This window comes from Perna viridis, chromosome 13, assembly GCF_037379345.1.
Source record: "Perna viridis isolate PV_CMFRI_1.1 ecotype Kerala chromosome 13, ASM3737934v1, whole genome shotgun sequence".
NCBI lineage: Eukaryota > Metazoa > Mollusca > Bivalvia > Mytilida > Mytilidae > Perna > Perna viridis.
Window position 1 is genome coordinate 28,997,640 of NC_142457.1, and position 21,217 is coordinate 29,018,856.

General features: G+C 34.1%; 2 protein-coding genes and 1 long non-coding RNA gene across 6 annotated transcripts in view; 2 read left to right on the forward strand and 1 right to left on the reverse strand.

Annotated features, from left to right (window-relative positions):
* LOC148600240 (uncharacterized) lies at positions 1-14,454 on the forward strand. The gene is made up of 3 exons (XM_088558318.1): positions 1-153; positions 3,795-4,039; positions 8,453-14,454. The coding sequence occupies exons 1-3, from the start codon at positions 54-56 to the stop codon at positions 12,260-12,262; spliced, it is 4,155 nt and encodes a 1,384-aa protein (XP_088414444.1). The 5' UTR covers positions 1-53; the 3' UTR covers positions 12,263-14,454.
* LOC148600241 (uncharacterized) lies at positions 3,209-11,515 on the reverse strand. Of its 2 annotated transcripts, none has more exons than XR_015917911.1 (3): positions 11,373-11,515; positions 4,883-5,077; positions 3,209-3,488 (listed from the first exon to the last, which is right to left on the reverse strand). It is a non-coding gene; the product is annotated as an uncharacterized LOC148600241 (long non-coding RNA). The 2 variants fall into 2 exon arrangements; XR_015917912.1 differs by lacking the exon at positions 11,373-11,515 and adding an exon at positions 9,515-9,621.
* Positions 14,455-17,077: 2,623 nt separating the features above from the next.
* LOC148600242 (TPR repeat-containing protein DDB_G0287407-like) overlaps positions 17,078-21,217 on the forward strand; it is a 35,748-nt gene continuing 31,608 nt past the window's right edge. The window contains exons 1-2 of one of the 3 annotated variants that reach the window (XM_088557477.1): positions 17,078-17,208; positions 19,786-20,229. In XM_088557477.1, coding sequence (XP_088413603.1) covers positions 19,804-20,229 — 426 coding nt within the window. In that variant the 5' untranslated portion in view covers positions 17,078-17,208; positions 19,786-19,803. Of the gene's footprint in view, positions 17,233-19,785; positions 20,230-21,217 lie in introns of all 3 variants that reach the window. The other 2 variants (XM_088557478.1, XM_088557479.1) reach the window with 2 other exon arrangements.

Below are 21,217 nucleotides of genomic sequence, written 5' to 3' on the forward strand. Positions count from 1 at the left end.
AGTGTGTGATAATTGGTAGCACGTGCTTGTTTCATCAATAACAATTGACAAACATGTCTGAGTATGTGGAGGTCGTCCACTCAGAGCAAAAGTCTGGACGAGAGAATTACAACGAAAATGAAGTGAACACAGATAAAGATGGTAATTTCAAAGGTATTTAATACATATATAATAAGTGCAAATAGGGTATGCTTAATGGTGGTTATTGGGGAAGCTTTACACGGTCTGTACTTCTACTTGATATACTTGGTTTCTGCATAGATTTTCTTAAAATTTCATGTTTGGTAAAGGAACAAAAAAAAAAAAAACAAACAAACAAACAAACAAAACCGAGCAATCCAAAAGAAAACCCTAAAGAGTTATGACAGGGACAGGTTAAGGGGTGGGGCATAAACAAAATGGGGATAGAATTTTTGAAAAAAAGTTTAGTGCCTATTCCCAATTATTGGATACTTTTAAACTCATTATTAGGCACACAAATTATACATTTCTTTTATCCTTTAATTGGCAGTAAGAGGTCAAAAATGGATAGTGTTAGTGAACAGCTAAATTTTGAAAATAAAAATTTTGATATTTCTCTAGACATGGTCATGCCTCATGGGTACATTCATTTACTTGATTTTATCAATTTCATATTGATAAAGAAATTTAAAAAAAAGTTGCCCTTGGCTGATGTAATTTAGTACATAATTCAGTGATTTTACAAATTGATATACCAATTCAAATTACTTAATCCTCTGCTTGGATGCACATAATGCCAACACCAGATGTCTCTATAACTTCCTGTTTTGTGCTTCTCTACTTCCTAGACTTGACATACCCATCTCACCTCCACTGTTTGTTGCCATGTTTGTTTAGGTCTCCCATGCTTCCTATTTCCAGTTGGAGTCCATTTTAGTGACACTCTAGTGATGTTGTTTGGTTTTCTTCCACCTTTTGTTTTCCATTTCCTCTCTGATGTCTCTATGAGATGCCATTTCTTATAAGTCTTTGTTGGAAATCGCGTTTGATCAATGTATCTTACAGATTTTGCAAGCTTGTATTGTGGAAGGCAGCCAATTTATTAAAGTCACTTTGGATTATTCTCCACTACTCAGAGGCATAAGCAAGTCTGATTTTACATTGCTTTTATAAAGTCTCAGTGATTTTTTCTCATTCTCCAAATTGCTCTAAGCTAGTGGAATGATGATCTTGTTTTGCTCAGTCTGGATTTGATGTCTTGCTTGTACCATTATAATTGTTTATTACATTGCCTAAATATGTGAAATCCGCAACTTCTTCAATGCTTGTGAATTCTAATTGGATGTCCCTAATTTGAGAAGATTGGCCAATAAACAGCCAAATACATGTAACTAAGGCACAACTCAGTATAGATTATTACAAGTGACTTCTTTCTAATATGAAATACACATTGTAGACTCCCTGGTGCAAATTTATAAAATTGGAAAAATACCAATGGAACAGATATTGGCAACTACATAAGAAGAAAGAATCTTATGTTATCTGAAGGAGGTAGACCTAGGGTAAGGGACACAACTCTTACAAGTCAGTTGAACGTTTTTATTCACCATTTTACACCAATCTCATATAAGCATCAAAGTAACTTGAACTATTTTCTTCCTGTTTAAAAAAAAAGCTGAAAGGCTTTGGTGAAATTGAATATAATACAAACACATCACTGATGTTTAAGAATTGTGTCCCTTACCCTAGGTCTATCTCCTTAAGTCCACGTGATTATTTAACTGAGGTAAACAGAAAAGCAAAACAAAAATAAAGTTATAGCTTCAAGGTGGTATTTGCAGCTGAACAGTTGTCTGTTTAAGTCTTATTCTGAAATATGTTCACCTTGGAATTATAAGAGGTTGTCATATAACTTATCTTTTTTCTATGGCATAAGTGGATCTCCTTAAACTAAGTATTGTTTAAAAATTTGTTGAACAGAGGCCAGACCCATACAATAACAGATGGTTCAGTATTTTGTCCCCAAATTATTTTACCCTGGACAAGGGTCCAAATCTGCACAGCTGTAGCAGTAGATGTGATGCCCATGATAATTTACAACAGAACAAACCCAGAATAAAACCTTAGTGCCCTGGTGCTGCAAAGAAATACTTCTAATAGAGCTAAAGGAACTGAGTGCACCATTGTTTAGTGTTATCACATGTACAGACAGTTCCTGATAACTTTCTTCTAAATAGTGATTTAAAAATCTAAAACTGATGAAAAATCTTAACATTTTTTCAAATTTTTGTTTTCATGTGGAAACAGTGAAAACTTTTAGCTGACTCCTAGAATATAGAGATAGGTTTCGGTTGACAATATTTTTCAATCTTAACACTTTATTTAGATTTAAGTCAGAAACATTTGGATATCAACATTCTAAATACTTGTGACTCAAAATTATTATCTCACTTAATTATTTCTGAGCACACTTGAGAATTTTATTCAATTATGGCAGCTCAGTGCATGTGATATCATGTTTTATGGAACACTTTTATGGCCCATGGCTGAGGTTGATATCTCTTTTACATGTAAATGTTTCATAAAACATGATATTGCTGTATCAAGCTGACACAATTGTTTTATTATATTTCTCTGTAGAAATTTTATGAATTTCCAACTGTGTGAGCTTCTCTTCATTACAATAAAAAAAAATATATTTTGGTATACATTTAATTTGGTGGAGTCAAGTATATTCACTTTTTGTATGTATAATCCATTTGTTTTTGGATGGCCCCTTTCTTAAAGTGACCAAATTTAGTCAGTTACCTGATAGATATTTGATCAATTGATGTTCACTCTGATAATTTTTCTATATATTATGGAGGTAGGAGATGTGGTACAGTGTATGATTGCCAATGAGACAGTCATCCACCAAAAGCCAACCAACCGACAATTAAACTTCCGAACATTTTTGTTGTGAATGTAAACAGATGAAGCCAGTCATGCAATATCACTTGAAATCAAAATGTCAAGTATGCAACATCACAAAATATGGGTGTGTTAGAAATACATTGTTTCTTTGTTTTCTTTGCTTAAACTATCAAAATACTAAGTGTAATAACATTACATTTGTATTTAATGTTTCGTCTTTCATGAAGCAAAAACTCCCCTGAAGTTGGCTATTTCGCATAACCTAGTCAAGAATTAAAAACAATCCATCTAATTTAATTTCTAATAGATTAAAGTCAAAATTAAGGTTTGTCCCTTCACCAAAGCTTTATTTAGTTTTGAATTATTTAAATTGCAGATCGAGGACCTGATCATTGTTAATGTCACAATACCAATTTAGTGTATGGAAAATATTATATCTTGCCAAGTTGAGAAATACACAATAAAATTAAATTGTAATTGAAATGTTATCCATCTTTCCTTTTGTCCTTTGTCCATAATACCCTAACAAAAAATGTTCAGTGAATGTTGATTGTGATAGATCAGATGTCCATGCCACAGTAGGGTTTTATTTTAAACATGCTTTCATTCTAGTACTAAAAATAGAAGAAAAAAACACATATATTGGAACACAAGAGATACCAAAAGGTCTTCAACCACAAAATCTTTTGACCAGCCTTTCTACAATTTCTATAAAAAAAACTAGAAATCCATTGATTGCATGACATACCTTTGTAGTTGTAACTCAAATTATACAGTCGAATGGTAAGAATTGACTTTTTTCAATATTTAAAATAACAGGTGAGATTTCCCTTGAATCACTAAACAATACATATACAGATGATACTGTGGTATGTATTTTTTCATTCCTGTTTATTTTTATGACTTCAATTTTCATTAAGGCCAAGACACTAAGGTAGTACCCACAGAAGCTGGGCCGACAATCCAACATCTACGGAGACTACCACCTTTTAACCTTAGAGATGATCTTGACCCTTGTCCTTTGCCAAAGAGAAGGAAGAAAACAACATACTCTGAGGACCAAGTGACATTTCTGGAGCAAGTTTTTCTTGTCAATAATTATCCATGCAAGAAAAAGTTAGAATCCATTGGATGGAAATTAGACCTGGCAGAAGAAAAAGTTAGGGTAAGTACACATGTACCTGTATGATAACTATTGTTACAAAACATATATTGCTTTTTATATGGCAGCAAAAAATATTGTGGTTGGTTGTCATTGTCATCTTTATCATTATTTATCCATGTCTTTGTCTGTAGGAACATGATTTTCTTGGGAACTATAAAATTTTAACACAAAAACAAATGTTCAAAACCAAAAGAGGAAGGTTGGTAGTATTTCTGGCGGTTTTGGCTGGAACAGTTTTAGGATCAGGGGCCATAAAATAAGCATTTTCCAGAATTACCATTTTATAACTTGACTTTTAGTGAATGGAATTTACAAGTCACCATACACCAAAAAAAGGCTGTGATTGACTGTGGGGGTTGAGACTTAACCCTTTTAGGAAAAAGGGGCCAGAAAAATGCTTTCCTTTTGTCCAGACAATAACTTGAGTAAAAATGAATGGATCTCTTCTGAATTTAAACTACAAGGTGCTGTATTACACAGGGAGACTTTGAATTTGAATGTTATGACTTGAGCCATGTAGGAATCAGGGTCTCAGAGGGACTTAGAATCAGGGTCTCAGATGGGCTAGGAATCAGGGTCTCAGATGGGGCTAGGAATCAGGTTCTCTAGGAAGAATATATTTTATTATTTCTGAATGATGAATTGAGTAAAAGTGAATTGATCATTTTGAAATAATGTATAATAAGTTTTCGTACTTCAAAGGTAGGTTGGGATTGATTTTGGAGGTTGTTGGAAAGTGTAGTAGATGCAATGCCCTGTTATCGATAGAGGTTTTGATTGGAACCATTAAGGAATGAGGTGCCACAATGTGGCCATTTCTATTCTAATGAATTTTTAGCTTACCTGGCTGAAGGACATGTGAGCTATTGCCATCACTTGGGGTCTGTTGTCCTCGTCGTCCGTAGTCATCGTTAACTGTTTTTCAAAACTCTTCTCCTCTGACACTACATGGCCAAATAAAACCAAACTTGGTATGTTCCTTTGGGTATCCTGCATAGAACTGATGTGGGAATTCATAAAAAAACATGGCCGCCATTACTAAAAATAGAACAGAGGAGTCAGACAGTGGTTTTTAGTGTATATCTTCAAAATTGTTAGGTTTAGCCAAATTCTGACTAGGTATAAGTGTACAGCATGATGAGATCTATATATGGTCAAATTTTCTTTGTAATCTGTTAAGGTCTCACTAACCACTTCTAACGTTTCCATTACTTTACATGTTAAAAAAGTAATTTTCAAAGTCTCACTGTGAAATCCCAGGACAAATGACATCTTAAAGTTGGATATCGTTGCGAAGCTTGGAAAGTAAGGCTTCCAAAATCATTATGCTAATGGTACGATGATAGTAGAAATTCTTCACAAAATTTACTTGAATAAATAATACTGAAAATCCACATTTTTACCTGTTCTGCTAACTGACAGCATGGAGGCAAATTACTCACACATGTAAACAATATTCATACACTTTTGTAATTAATTACATATATGATTTTAAAGTACACATTCTTAGCTTTATTTTGACTACTTTTAATCATAATACACACAAATAATGCACTTACAATGCATATGTCTAGGTTCAGTGTGTTTTTGGTACTACATAGGGGGGTGGTCATTTGACCCGGAAGTGGTTAGTGAGACTTAGTGAGCCATGTTGGAGTTATTTCCCTTTTTAAACATTGTTTCCCTTTTTTTGCTATTTTTAATGATATTATATTACTTTAAAGAAAAAAATTTACCTCAGAAACTACTGGACAGAATTGAATAAAAATTGATATGCTTGTTTCTTAGGTATGAGCATTAGGAATTTTTATCCAAGAAAAACAATAGAATGTTGTTCATAGAGCAATGTGAGCAATTCAGGCTCTTTAGAGCCTCTTGTTTTTTATGGCAACCCTACCATATATAATTATATAACCTGAATACAAAACAGTTAATACCTTCAGAGGTATAAACATATTAACAAAGTGGGAAGTTTATAAGGGTGTCTGTCTTTCCTTTCGTCCATACTTCCTTTCTTTCATTCCTTCAGTTATGCAGAGGCGACCCTTCTTACAAAGACCTGTTACCCAATGTCTGACTACACCACTGAATGGAATTAAATGAAACTTTCACAGAATCTCTATTATATACTTCCATTGTGCACCTCCTATTTTAGATTTTGACCCAACTTAGATATTGTACAGTGGACAAATAATTTTCTATCTGAGACTTGTTAGCTCTGTCAAGAGAATATTTAATTGTGTAACACCACAGTCAACAAAAGTTACAACAGAATCAATAAATGATGAAAAGTAAACTATTGTACCAGTATTTACAATCAGAAGCAAACATGGACATTCATTTATGAACATTTGGTACCCTTCTCTTATTTATAACTCCTCAACTTTATTCACTATGCTCCACATTCACAAATAACAAGAGCTACATGTAGTTTTAATTAGATTGTTCCTCAAAATCACTAAATGGAATTAATGATATTTTACAATAATGTTTATCAAGATCTCAAACTTCAGCACCAATAATGTTTATCGAGATCTCAAACTTCAGCACCAATAATGTTTATCGAGATCTCAAATTTCAGCACCAATAATGTTTATTTAGATCTCAGACTTCAGCACCAATAATGTGTATTAAGATCTCAAAGTTCATCGCCAAGAAAAAAAAAAGGTTAATAATTAAGGATTGTATAACTTGGTGTTAACAAGAATAACTAGATCTACATTTTCACCTGAGTTCCCTAAACAAAGTACATGTACAGTATTTCGGTATTATATGCATTGTTAGGACATTGGGAAACAGAATAGCATAAATTATTGATCTGTTGAACCTTGGCATTAGTTGTTTTATCAATGTTGTATGACGGTGAAATTTAAGACACTTTTACCCCACTCTAATTTACAATTAAGACAAATCTTGCACATCGTTTAATTCCTGAAAATCTGCTTTCATTGAAATAGAATTTGAACCATTCGATTTGTACCACGACCTGGCCATGTTATATGGCAAAATTTAATATGGCAAGAATTTAATTAGTTACAATTGAAATCAGAACATCGGAAAACCTGTAGACAGAATATATGGCGTTCACAAGGACCTAGCATTCTAACCGACTGCTTTAAGCTTAGTTGATCAGTATATTCATTATTTTAGGATTGAACCACACATTGATCACTCTAATTCAAGGTCTCTGTCATCTGTATGAAACTCATAAACAATATTCTGTACAATCATTGTGAGGTTGCCATTGCCTTTGGGTGCTGTGGCCTTGGTTGTTTAGGAAATCAGGATTGAAGGGGCCTTAAAGAGCCATTTCATTGAAATGCAGATTAGCCAGTTTCTTGACAGACATGCTAGTATCTGATTGATTCACACAGGTCTTGCTTATTTGGAACTATTTATTATTTCCTGTAACTAGTCTTGATTATATTATAAAAAGGGCTTGAATGGTGATGGATTAAAAAAAAATCCTGACTATTTCTTGTTATTTTTATTTAGCGAGCTACATTCTAGTGAGCTTCTGCCATCTTTTGATGTTTGTCATTGTCTGATCGGCTTTTGTTCTGCTTGTTTGAAGAAGGAGATTATGTAATCTTCTAGTTGTCTAATTTTGAAAAGCATGACACCTCATACTTTATATTTTAAAACTTCACAGGGTTGTTGTTCTGATGTGTTCTCCATATACGATTTCCCTGTTTATGCTGCTCTGTTAGCACAGCGACATGTCTCTGCATCTTCAGGCAAGAATGGCATTTGATATTTTCAGTTTCTGTCAGACCAAATCTTTCTGCTTGATTGTTACAAGAAGCTACATGCAATTTTGTACTGATTTAAATGTTCCCCATGTTGTTTATAGTAATAAAAAAAATACGGATATGGTAAACGTAACAAATGAACCAGTGTACGTGTGTGTAACATAAATGCATATTTAAAACAGAAAATACTTTCAGAGATCAACAAAAGCTCTTCAACAAGTGTAAAAACAATTTTAAGTAAGCTCTGAAAGGCCCCAACAACTAGAGTAATAAAATCCATGGTAACAAAACAATGGCAATTTAGTTCTATATCAAACTAAAAAGTAATATAATGACACAAATACACATTAATGACCAACATCTCAAGTGGTTTTTAACCAGTTTTATAGGGCCTTCACCATCCCCCTTTAATGTAAGGTAAAAATGAACTAAAACAATCTCACCATAAAATTCACTCAACAATTCTTTCAATTCTGTCCTTGGAGTGCCTCAATATACAACATATAGACAAACACTAATGCCATTTTGCCTGACCTCCTGATTGGATTGGTAATCAAGAGAGTGATAGCAATCCTTGAAACAGGACACTTCATTTGTTTTAAGATTTAGATTAAATAATTTTTAAATTTTGATCAAAAATTTTATTATACATGTATTTCAGAACTGGTTTCAAAATCGAAGAGCTAGAGCTAAAAGACAGATAAGAAAAATACAGGAACGGGACCAACATCTGCAGAAATTTTATGATGTTGCAAATAGCAATCTAGAAAGTACTGAGAATAAAAGGCCCATTGTCTCAAATGTTCATACAGCTGTTACAAATTTCTATGGAAATCAGACTGCCTTTTATACTTCAACAATTAGCACACAGCCAGATGTTAAACCTGTGACTTCTTATGTGAGTAATCTAAGTCAAGAAACTTATTCGCCATTGTTTTATCATCCTAGATTATCTGTACCGTCTCATACAGGAAAACAAACGACACCAGTGCCGGCAACGCCGTCTCCTTATAAGAAGCCAATCAACCCCAGAGCTTATGTCAGACCGTTTAATGTAGCCACAGACAGATTTGCTTACCCATGTCTTCCTGTGAAATCGGTTCATGGACATATCAATGATAACACAATTCAGCAACTGTCCCATGTCAACACAGGCATTACAGGGGTATCATCACCCGCGCCATTCAGAAGAGAGCAAGCAATGCCTGTGAATTCCCTTCCAAGGGCTACCATAGCAATGACAACATCATCATATCCAAATCTAGGCACCTATCACTATGGGTTGTACAGACCAGCATTCCAAACCCCAGTTAATCACCAAGGTCTTGGTTTAGGGGGACAAGATCTTTATCAAAATTTAATACATTACCACGATGCAAGTGGAGGTGTGCTGAACTTCCTTACACCGCTTCCAGTTGTTAACCAGATGTACCAGAGAGGACAGATTCAACACAGTGTTCCAACTCTTAACGTTGCCCCCCTCAACAACGTATCAAATTTGAATGACAGTAGCCAATTCCTTAATTGGAATCACTTTCTGTTGTCATATCAACAACAATTACTTTTACAAAATGCTTTAAACAATCAGCGAGCTGTGATGGAAAATGCTAATGAGCAAGGTGTCCGTTCTATTGAAAATTCCAGTTTAAGGAAACCAGAAGAAAATATTGGGGATACAAAAACAGCTGCCTTTTATGTTAATCCTCTGTGTGTTAAAACTTACAGTGGGCCAGTTGAAGATGACATTCCAGTCACAGTTAGTTCAAATTATAGTAAACAATTTGTTCAACCATCAACAAGGAAGGATAATACTGTTCATGTGAATTTGACTCCATCTGTAAATAATGAGACTGAAAGTGGGACAAGTCAGGTTCTAGAAAGGAATGACAAAATACCAACCAGGGATGAATGTATGGAAGGAAATACAAATACTTACAGTCCAGCAGTAAAAAAACTAATGCAGGGAATCCTGCTAATGAAAGAGCAAGAAATGTCTATGCCAAGAGTTCCACAATCATGTGATACAGTTATAACAGTTACGGAGCAGCCACATGATGCCACCAACAGTTGCTACTTTAGGCCTATTACAAGTCCTTTGTTCACCTCAAAATCGTCACAATCTTCTGTTAATTTGATTGATAAAAATAACAATGTAATGAATAGCAGCTGCCAAGTACAAGGCCTCATGACAAGTAGCCCAGACGTAACAAAGCGGCTTCTGACGAGTAGTCCAGGCCAAACAAGAGAGGTCATGATGAGTACTCCAGATCGAACAAAAGGGAGCATGATCAGTACTCCAGGCCAAACAAAAGGGGTCATGACAGGCTCGACTAGCCCGGGCCAAGCAAAAGGGGTAATGACGAGCAGCCCAGTTTTACAGGATGATCACCCGAGTGAGTATATGAGGCTTTTAATGAAACATGCAGAGCAAAGAAGGCTTGAAGAACAAAATTCTAAAAGAGCTCAAATGTTCAGGGGAGATGATCGACAACACTTTATCCAAGAAGACTGTTTTGTTTCGGTTGGTGGTTCTAAAAGTACTTCCCCCATTTATGGACAGTATGACAGCCTAAATAGAAGTAAAAGACGACTGTTCCAGGAAGTTGACAACAGTGTAGTTGTTAATAAAAATGACCAACTAAAAGCTATAGACTTCAGTAAAAACAAAAGGACATTGTATCAATCTCACTCAAATGGTAACGAAGTACTAGATGAACAGACTCAGACCAGCGACCACAGTCATTATACTAATGACTCGATTCACAAAGATGTAGTCTTTACCACTTCAAACTCGGAACCTTTACCAGTCACATCATCTATTAGTGATAACTCAAACATGGAACTACAAGTCAATCACTCACAAAAGGTGCCTCCAATTTCGACATTCACCTCTACCCTGAACTACAGGAAAGAAAAGAATGCTTTGTTGTCAATGTACAACCATAACAAACCAGTGATTTCAGCAGAGAACACACAGTTAAGGGCGCCTCCAAGTGAATCTAATAGCTATTACAATATGTATGGACAGTCTCTGTTTACTGGAAATGACTCGGGCTTTTGGCAGAAAGCTGACGATTTAGATGAATCGGTTTCAGACGAGGACTCCTCAAATAGCACAGAAACCTACTCTGCATCCGTTAGCAACAAAGACAACGAGGAAACAGATAGTGCATACTCTCCTCAGTTAAATGTTTCCCAGGCTGGAAGTGACAACCTTCTTGTGAATTACAGCAGACAAAGTTATGAATGTATGCCTAGTTTGCAAACTGAACACTATCGGGAGGGGCGAGGTAATCAACATGAAAGTCGTATGCAGTATGGCTATCAAGAAACAAATGCCTATATGTCCCCTTATTATCAACTATCAAAATTTCTCACCAACAATAATTACAGCTGTTCTGTGTCGAATTATGGTCCTTTTGTCAGCGACAGTAATTATACTAAATCCGTTTCTACTTGTTATAAAAAAGAACATCTAAATGAATTATTGGCAAACAATTTGAGTTCAAATGTATGCCAACCGTTGGACGGTTCTGTGCATAGAAGTGATCAGGGAGAAGAAAGCCAGACGCAGCACTTACCGAATAAGTACACATCTGAACATCAAATAAATACGTCATTTCACCCAAACCATTCCCCAGCTCATACGGAACGCAAATTCGTCCAGGAAGATTCATCTATACCATCTCTGGAACATCCTGATGTGAAAAATGAAGATTTGACACTACACGAACAATCACACCGTAAACAGAGACACAGTTCTTCTCATTTCGTCCATTCACCCACTAAACCTTTCCCAGCTTGCCAATTTGATGTAGCTTGTCATCAAACTATGCAAGACTTAAACAAATCTAGTTCTTCTTGTACGAAGATAATTGCACGGAGTTATATGCATTATGCTTCCGATCAACAGTTGCACGGACTTAAATCATCGGGATCATCAGAAATGTGTTTTCCTGATTATCAACTTCATGTAACGACAAAGGAAACTCAGGTGGATGAAGATGATTCAGAAAACGTCATAAATGTTGGTTTTCAGCAGAATGATGATTGGAAGCCTAAGGCAGATGATACTGTACATAATGATGATAATGATGAAAGAGCAACGAGTGGTAACCATGAAAACTCGAGAGGAACAAGTTCTGGTCGTACTGTGAATTCAATCGATAACTCGGCTAGAGATGATGATAACGAAGTGAATTCAAACGATAACTCGACTAGAGATGGTGATAACGAAGTGAATTCAATCAATAACTCGACTAGAGATGATGACAAGAAAGTGAACTCAATTGATAACTCGGCTAGAGATGATGATAACGAAGATGAGCGTGATTCTGATAATACGACAAATGTTCTGATGGAAGGGAGTCACGAAAGGAGTACAGTTTGGAACTCCAAACAAGACACAAACGGTGTAGCCATGGATAGTTCTAACAATGACAAAGAGACAACCTGTGAAACAACAATTTAAAAAGAACAGTTACATCAGGTGGAAGATGTAGTCACTGGTGAATTATCTGTTGGGGAGAATGATGGAAACTACTAGTAGTCATAGAAACCAGTAAGGCATTGTAGGCATGCATTAGGTTAACGATTACGGCTGTTTTACACACTATTCGATACTGACATTTTTCACAGGACTTGCTCCCACTGCCAGCTGTACAGTTCGGCTAGTATAAAAACACGTTTTAATACTATAGTACTGGTCATAGGAACAAGTCATTTTAGACTACATGTGTCTATATTGTGAGTTAGTATTTTTCATTTTCAAGAAGATGGCATTTACTGATATTACAAAGTCATTTCTTTATAATGTAGGTTCTTATTGAGACTATGAGCATTGAAATTTTATGACAAACAGCGTGCGAAGTTCTGTAAAAAAATCACGTTTGTGGAGTGTTGCTTAACTGAGTTGAAATGGTTCCAATTTATCTTATTTTCTGCCATTTTCACGGACTTTAGGGTTAGTTTATTTGTTAATTAATTGAATGCTGACTGATAAATAATGTGTAATAACAATGGTTTTAAAGTTATATAATTGTATACTGACCCATTAAATTTGTTTTTCATGTGACGGTCTAAAAGTATATATAACTAAAGCAATGTTTTATAAACCGATCAAGTCACAGTCGGTAGACAGAAGCCAACACCCTACACATATATTCTTGACTGTGACTCTAATTGGGTACAAACAAATCTTCATAGTGTTCCTTCAAACCGTCAGATAATACATGTTGTAACTTACGTATTCGACAGTGAATGTCGTCGGGTGTTGGTAATTTAGGAAATAGGTTTAATAGTTAATGTATGCTAGTGAATGTGTTGTGGGGATATAACAAATACCACGAATCATTCACAGGGAGGAATGTACTTTTACTGGGATATAACGAATACCTTTATATTTTCAACCTTAAATCATCCACAGGAGAGGAATGATTTTGTTTTATTTTTTTTAAGAATAAGTAAAATTGAATTGAAATGCATAACATAGTATCAAAATATTTTTCCTGGCGTCCATCGTCGACGTCATCGTTTTCTTCAAGTATCTGCTGGACAGAATGCAGTGAAAGTGTAATTTTTCTTTTGGGAATCCTGTAAAAATTTAATGCTTCGATTTCTGATCCGTCGAAAAACATGGCCGCCGTTTTAAAAATATAACATAGGGGTCAGACAGAAGTTTTTCGCATATGTCTCAAAATTGCGTTAGGTTTAGCCAAATTCTGACTTGGGTAAAAGTGTTCAGCGTGATGGGATCTCTCTGTGGAAATCTTTTTTTATCTATGTTGGAAATAAAAGCATTTTGTTGGATTTTGTTTTGCTATTTTTTGATGTTATTACTTTCGAAAATCATCGAAATTTGGAATGGCTGTCTTTTTTATACCTTCGCTTTGCTAAGTGGGAGGGGGTATTTTTAAAAAAAAATATATCCTAGAAAAAAACGTGGGCGCTTTTATAAGATATAAAATGTGACTACTTAAACCAGATAAGCAATTCAGGCTTTTTAGACCCTCTATTTAAAAATACGATGTATTTTTGTTAAAAGTCAATATGATTCTGGATCCTTCTACAAATAGGTTATAGTAGAAATATTTACCAGGACAAATCTGAATGCTAACTCTAGATCCTATTGCTTCTGCTATGTGTGTTATTAGGAGTTTTATTGCTCTATGCCAGTAAATGGAAGTATAAAATTGATATTCTGACAATTTTCTCATGCTACAACAGCTTTTTACATTTGTACTTCGGTATTTTGTTGTTCGTTATGAAGGTATAGAAGTAACACATACCTGTGATGAACTTATGAATTATTATTAATGTCTATGATGATATTTTGCCACATGTCAGTATGTTCGATTTTATATACACAACAATGAAACTCCATAACATCGACAAGCATGATAATAACCCAAGTGCTTGTATTTAAAAATAATAAATGTACCATATACCATCCGCCAACCAAAACATCTACACATAAAGTAACTGGCAGTTTAAAGTTTATTCATTAATTTCATGGGTTTATTTTGGGTAAGATATACCTTAGTCGGCGAAGAGGGTGTTTATAGTTTCTTTGTATTTCAGAACATATAACTAGAATGAGATGTTTTGTTTTGTTATTGTATTTTCAGTTTACATCTGTTTTGTTTAATAAAAAAGTTTTTTTTATTTTTTTTTCACTTGTTTTTGAATAATTTGGGCCTAGTAATCATACCCTGACCTGGGTTTCATAACAAAAAACTCTGAAGAGAAATAAGATATGAACAATTCTGAAACTGGAGATTAATTTCGGTGGCATGTTATTTCGGGGTTGAGAATTGGATGGTGCAGATCTATTATTTTCATTCCGTGCTAAAAGTTCCTGAACTATGTAAAATAAATCATTCGTGCAACAATTAAAAAGTCGAATACAGCGGGGCTCTTCTTTGATTTTTATTTAATGCATTTCAAGTATCAGTGAGCGTAACTGTGTGAAATATTTCCGTGATCCTGTCACTATGTTGAATCTATTGGTTTGATGGCACCATGGATGTTACCACGCCACACCTCTGTCTCTTAAACATTTCCCCACTTCCCTGACCAAAGCATTTTTCTGTATAAGGATAACAAAATTACCGTACTATAATTCCATCCATAATCAAATCAAGTCCATAATAAATCTGACCAAAAAAAAAAAAAAAAAAAATACGTCACCGGAGTATAGCTGGTACCTGCACGTGGTACGACCATTTCAAACGAAGTGATGGCCGGTTAAATCTAGGTTTTACAGCGCCAAACCACCCTCTTCTATTGCGGTGGTGATTAAATAGTATTTGCATTCTATAGGTACGTTGTAAATCAGTGGTCATATTGGTACAAAGAAAAAAAAATACGAAAAGCTGTCATTACTCATTGTTTTGGAAGAAACTGAGTATTTGTCAACCAAGGACTGGTATCCGAAAAAGAATTTGGTAAGAGGCATTTTGAGACGCATTTTCTCGTATCACTGATCCAGGAGTCTGATAAGCATGAGACATGTATGGCGTCCAAGGAAATCAAGAGCAGTTGGTACTTGCTCTAGCGTAGTGAAATACAAGCACCATATGCAAGAGATGAAGGTAACTATATGGATATAATTTTAAGTAGCACTCCAGCTAAGAATCATACAAAATGTGATACATGGTTGGAAAGCCTACATATTTTTATTTTTGATATTTTGTTTAAAATGCTTTCGTAAACAGAAATTAACACTTGGTTTTTCATATAACCCGTGATCATGGGAGATAAAAATTGTATAGAATGCACTGTAGAATTCGAAATTAAGGGAGATAACTTTGTAAATGACACTCAAATACAATAGAATCTATTGGGTTTTCATTGTTGATCATCTCCTAAGAGCAGGCAGATTTAAATGAATACATGTAATTACACATTTCATGATATAGACCCATAAGATAACTTAATTACAAAAATAAAATATGTAGCCTTTTTTCGGGTGTATCACATTTTTCAGATTTTGCATGATTCTTACAAAGACAGCTACTTAAAACTTATCACAAATCTTGGTACTGTGATGTTTGCTGTTGACAAATTCGAAATGTAGGGTCCAAAAAGATGCTGAACAAGCTGTCTGTGGTCTCCTTTATATCATCGTCTGGTGAATATATTGAAGGTAACCATTTACCAAAGGAAAGGTTGTTAATTGACAATAAATAATCAATATATGTGAAACTAATGGATTTCGCAACTCCTATATTTTTATTCTTTACGAGATTGTGAAGAAACTCGAGACTCGTATGAATACAAAAACAAGTATGGTTGGAAAGGAGCACAATTAGTGACCATTTGAGTGCCAACCAACTTGTTGCTGAGAAAGAACTCCTACAAATGTGACAAATATGTTATCAATTAGGAAATCAAGTAATAATTGTAAGCTTAAAACCTGCTTTTCGGTGTAGCAAACTTTACCCTTCTGAGATGTTTTAGAAAAATATGTGGACAACATAATTTCTAGTCGAATCGGCAAAAGATTTACGAATAAGTTCTTTAAATGTAATGTCGGTGTTGAAAAGTCAAAAGTTTGAAGAGAACTAATTTCCGAAAAACTTTGGGATTTTAGGTTTTCAAGAAAATCTTCAGAAGTTTTAACATTCACATAGTATTAATACCACTATGAGAGTAGGTGGTATTACAACTACTAGCTTGTCTGTATTTCACTGCGGATAATATCTTTCTAATTAAAGTGAACTGACATCTCTTTCATGGGTTAATATGAAGATCCAGCTCTATAACTTTCCATGTGTGGATTTTTCCAGTGGCAATCAAAATTTGTCGACCCTATTATCCTTGTGACCCATCCTTTCTTTTTATCATTTCATGTTCATTTTATCATCCATTTCATGTTCATTGTCTGAATATAGCTGAAATATTGCTGCTCGGACGTTAAACCCCTACAAACAAACAAACAAAAATCCATGTGTGGATTCTTATTAAGTTTAGGAAACCAATTCATTTAAGGCAAGTCCTCACATTTTGTTTAGATGTTGCGAGAAGACATATTGGACTTTCGGTTGTTTAGGATTTCATCTTTATCGCATTTTCGTTTTACACTAGCTCTTAATACTGAACAGATTAATTGACGACATATACCTCTCTTTTACCAGATGCAGGCAGTGTATAAGTTTTTAAGAAAAGAACTATTTTTTATATAAAAGATCCAGGCCTTGGCGTATTTTTTCTGTATCGGTCCGTAACTGAACGGTAATTATAATCAATGTAAACGACTGGTTCCAAATTTTATGACTTTTTTCTGAGCTCTCGCTTTTGTTTATGATTTATTGTAGCAACAAGGAAACCAGAAGAGAAAAATGCTCTACTTCTTTGTGATTTTGGTCAAGAGGGCAAGAAGTAGGTACAAGTTGACCTGTACTTCTCCATTGAAAGGTGATTTTTTTTTCTGAAATTAAGGTAAAATCTTCTTACCTATTATAAGGCCACGAAAAAAAAAAATTAATTGTTGGTTTCCCCTAGAATAATTGTAGCAAAGTGGGGAAACTGATGATTTTATATTCAATTATCTATATATATAAAAAAAAACAAAAACAAAAAAGTCATTAGTTAATTTGAAAATAATCAATTTAAATTGAATTACTTTTAAAAGGTGGTACATGCAAAACATTACAACACAAGCTCTACTGAGCTTTTAAAACCCAACATATATAACAATAACAATGATACATATAAGACACAAAAGACATACAACATTAAAATACATACAAAGCTTCAAAGCAAGCAAATAAAACTGGCAATAATTCAAGTGACATATGTGGGAATGACATACGGTGCTTTGTCCTTAAATTACATACATGCAAATTGTAAAATTGACTCTAAATAAACTAAGGCTAAAAATAAGCGGTAGATTGTTTCCAATACTTCTTTTTTGTTTGTAGAAATATAAATATGATATGAACATGAAGCTAAGATAACATAGAATGGGAAACTTTTTTTTACAATATTCACAATACCTTTTTAGTTATGATAATTTAAATGAAGATGTCATTGTTAATTTAGTAAATATGAGATCTTGTTCCCCACCGTGTGTTGTGAGATTTCAGTTAGTTGCAAATCTCTTTCATTCATATAGGTCTATGATAAAATTTTATGAAATTTGTGTTTATTTTCTTATTTTCCTATTAGAAGCATTTATATACATGTCATTTGTTTATAATTCACTTTTCAGTAACTGAAAGTGAAATTAAATTTAAGAATAATGAGGCAATTCATTTTTTGGTTTTCGATCATTTTGCCTTATGTCACCAGTTCATCACTTAAATTTCCTTACTATTTCTCAACACTACAAAAAAATATAGTCCAAATTTAATTCCTTTAAAATCATTCAATACCTCTTATATATTCAGTAAATATATTTCTGGCAATTATGCAGCTCAATAATTTTCCAATATTTCTGGAATTTAAATTGAGATCTAGTCTTCAACTGAATATTTTTTGAAATTCCTTTTGGCCATTAAAAATATTAAGTAATAAATTTGCATTTAGGGAATTTAATTCTTGTAGTACAGTGTCAAGAAGTATTAAATGTGCTGAACATCATTTAACACTTTAATCAGTAAAAATCACCATTCTATAATTATTAGTTAATCAATTAATAAACAGGAAGTGAATAGCAGTGATTTTAACCAAGTAAATTTGGACGGAAAACTCAAATTGATAAAAAGTTTCTTAAAGATTTTTAAATTCTTATGTTCATCAAGGAAATTATTTTCTTAAGCTGAATTTGGTTTTTATTTAAGTTTAAACACACTTTGGACAGGTTTAAAAATTTGGAAAAAAGGTGAAATTTAACAAAATTTGAAAATGTGTGTGAAGTTGGATTCTGTTTGATTAATGATTACAGTTTATACTTCAGAAATCTGTAGTATAGCTTGACATTCAGCTTGATATGTATAAGGAAATCAGTTCTAAATAATATGAAAAATGCAATGCACTGTACTGTATGACCACAGTTTTAATTTACATCATGTATATAAGTTATTCAAGTTAACCAGGCACCTAAAAACTGACCTGACTGGGTTAGGGGAATTTCAAATCCAACAGTATTTTTTGTGGGGTCTGAGTGGTTATCCCTTTTGGGATTTGACAGCGGCTGTAAAAAAAAAAATACTTTCAGCACTGAATCCTAAAAGGGAGTAAATATAGTGGGGGCTATGATTGCAATCTCCTTGTCTGTTAGTAAGTCCAGTTGTCCATCTGTTTTACACATTTCTGTAACAAATTTCTGAATTTATGTTGGATACATTGATTATATATTTGGTATATTGCTTTTACTTGATGAGTTGTATTGTGTACATAGTACTTTAATTAAATGTACTCTGATAATGAAAGAAAATGCAAATATTAAGTAGTAGTCTTTGTAAGAATCATGCAAATTCTGTAAAATGTGATACACCCCAAAAAAGGCTACATATTTTTATTTTTGTTAATATTAGTTGCTTTACAGGTCTTTGTGATGAAATGTATAATCATTCATTCCAATCTGTCTGCTATTAGGAGATAATTCTTATTGAAAATCCAATAGTTTCTGTTGTATTTAAGTGTCATTTACAGAGTTATCTCCCTTTATTTTGAATTCTGCATTACATTTTACATAAGTTATATTTCTTATGAACAGGGGTTATATGAAAAACAATATGTTTATTTCTGTTTAGTATAATGTTTTAAACAAAATATAAAAAATATAAATATGTAGGCTTTCCAACCATGAATCACATTTTGCATGATTTTTAGCTGGAGTAAGTGGTACCAAAAAACATATCCTGAAAAGGATTTCAAGGGATCTTACAAATGTGTGCATTAAATAGAAATCTATATAATAGTTTCTACAGAATGAAGTGTTTCGGAATAAGAGGGCATGAACAATTAGCTACCATCACTAAGACTTAAAATATTCCTGTACCTTTATTTTTACACATATTAGTTGTGTGATGATATTTTTTGTTGCAGATCTAATTTTAGTAAAGAATGGGCAGTGGTTCATCAAAGAAAAAAAACCTTCAGGGACAAGAGACTTCAAAGGGATCCACAAAAAATGAACCATCTCGGGCACAGACCAAACCTGGTCAACTAGAAACAAATCCCATTACATCAAAAACTACAGACGTCCAAGAACAAGAAAAGACCACTTCTGCACAGAAAAATGAACAACATGACGAGTTGAAAAATAAAATCATTGAACATCCAGATGAAGAAAAGACAAATCAGCCAGTCACCTTGGAGGCTAAGCCAGTTAATGCGAAATATAGACCTAAACAGATTGACAAATGGCAGGATGCTGATCTGTCAGAATTGATGGGCGGATTAGAACTGTCAGATGATCCACGAGTATGGGAGAAATATGTAGATGCTCTTGTGTCGAACAACAAACCAGAAATTAACCCAGAAACTCAGGTTTGATATCTTACATACTACATGTATGTCAGAACATTTATATTCCGGAGACTGTGGTTTGAGATCTTACATTAACTATATGTATGTCAGAACATTTATAACCCAGAAACTCATGTTTGATATCTTGCATTACCTACATGTATGTCAGAACATTTATAACCCAGAAACTCAGGTTTTATATCATTAATTAACCACATGTATGTCAGAACATTTGTCGAACCAGAGACTGTGGTTTGAGAGAGTAATCAAGGGAACCAAGGTTATAGCGGTAATCAAAAGAATGTAATCCAGGGACTAAGACCAGACATGGAAAACAGACATACACAACAAAGAACATAAAGTAACTAAAATCATACATACAAAGTAACAAAAGTAAATGAGCAACTCGGACTCCAATAAAAACTGGGAGCATGGACCAGGTGCACCGGTAGGGTAAGCGTCCTCTGCTTTTCTAGAAACACCTGCCGAGTTGCTCATAAAGTCAAGTCCGGGGTAGACAAACGAGGAAAGGAAAACTATGACCCGTTGAATAAATCAGTTTTCATGGTGCTGATGGATACACCATAATGATCCACGAGTTCATGATGACGACCATAAAACTTCTGTAGTGATGACTTCAATCTTGTAGCAGCATAACCCTGTTCCAGAAGCCTATTTGTTAGAGTTCTAGCGTGACACAAAAAGTCTGCGTAGTTTCGGCAAGCTCTGGCATAACGTAGGAGTTGTGATATGAACACTCCATAAGCAGGAGCTGAAGGGATGTTGCCACAGATGAAAGGAAAGTTGACAATTCTGAATGAAAAGTCATCATGTTTGTCGTAAAGTTTGGTCAATAGTTTTCCTTTACCATCAATTTCTAAGTGTAGGTAAAGATATGAGGCTGACTTCACAGTGTCTGTAGTATCTTTTATATCAAGTTCTTTTGGGTAGATGCGATGTATCAAATCCCCGAAATTAGGATTGTTTAAAGATAACACGTCATCTATAT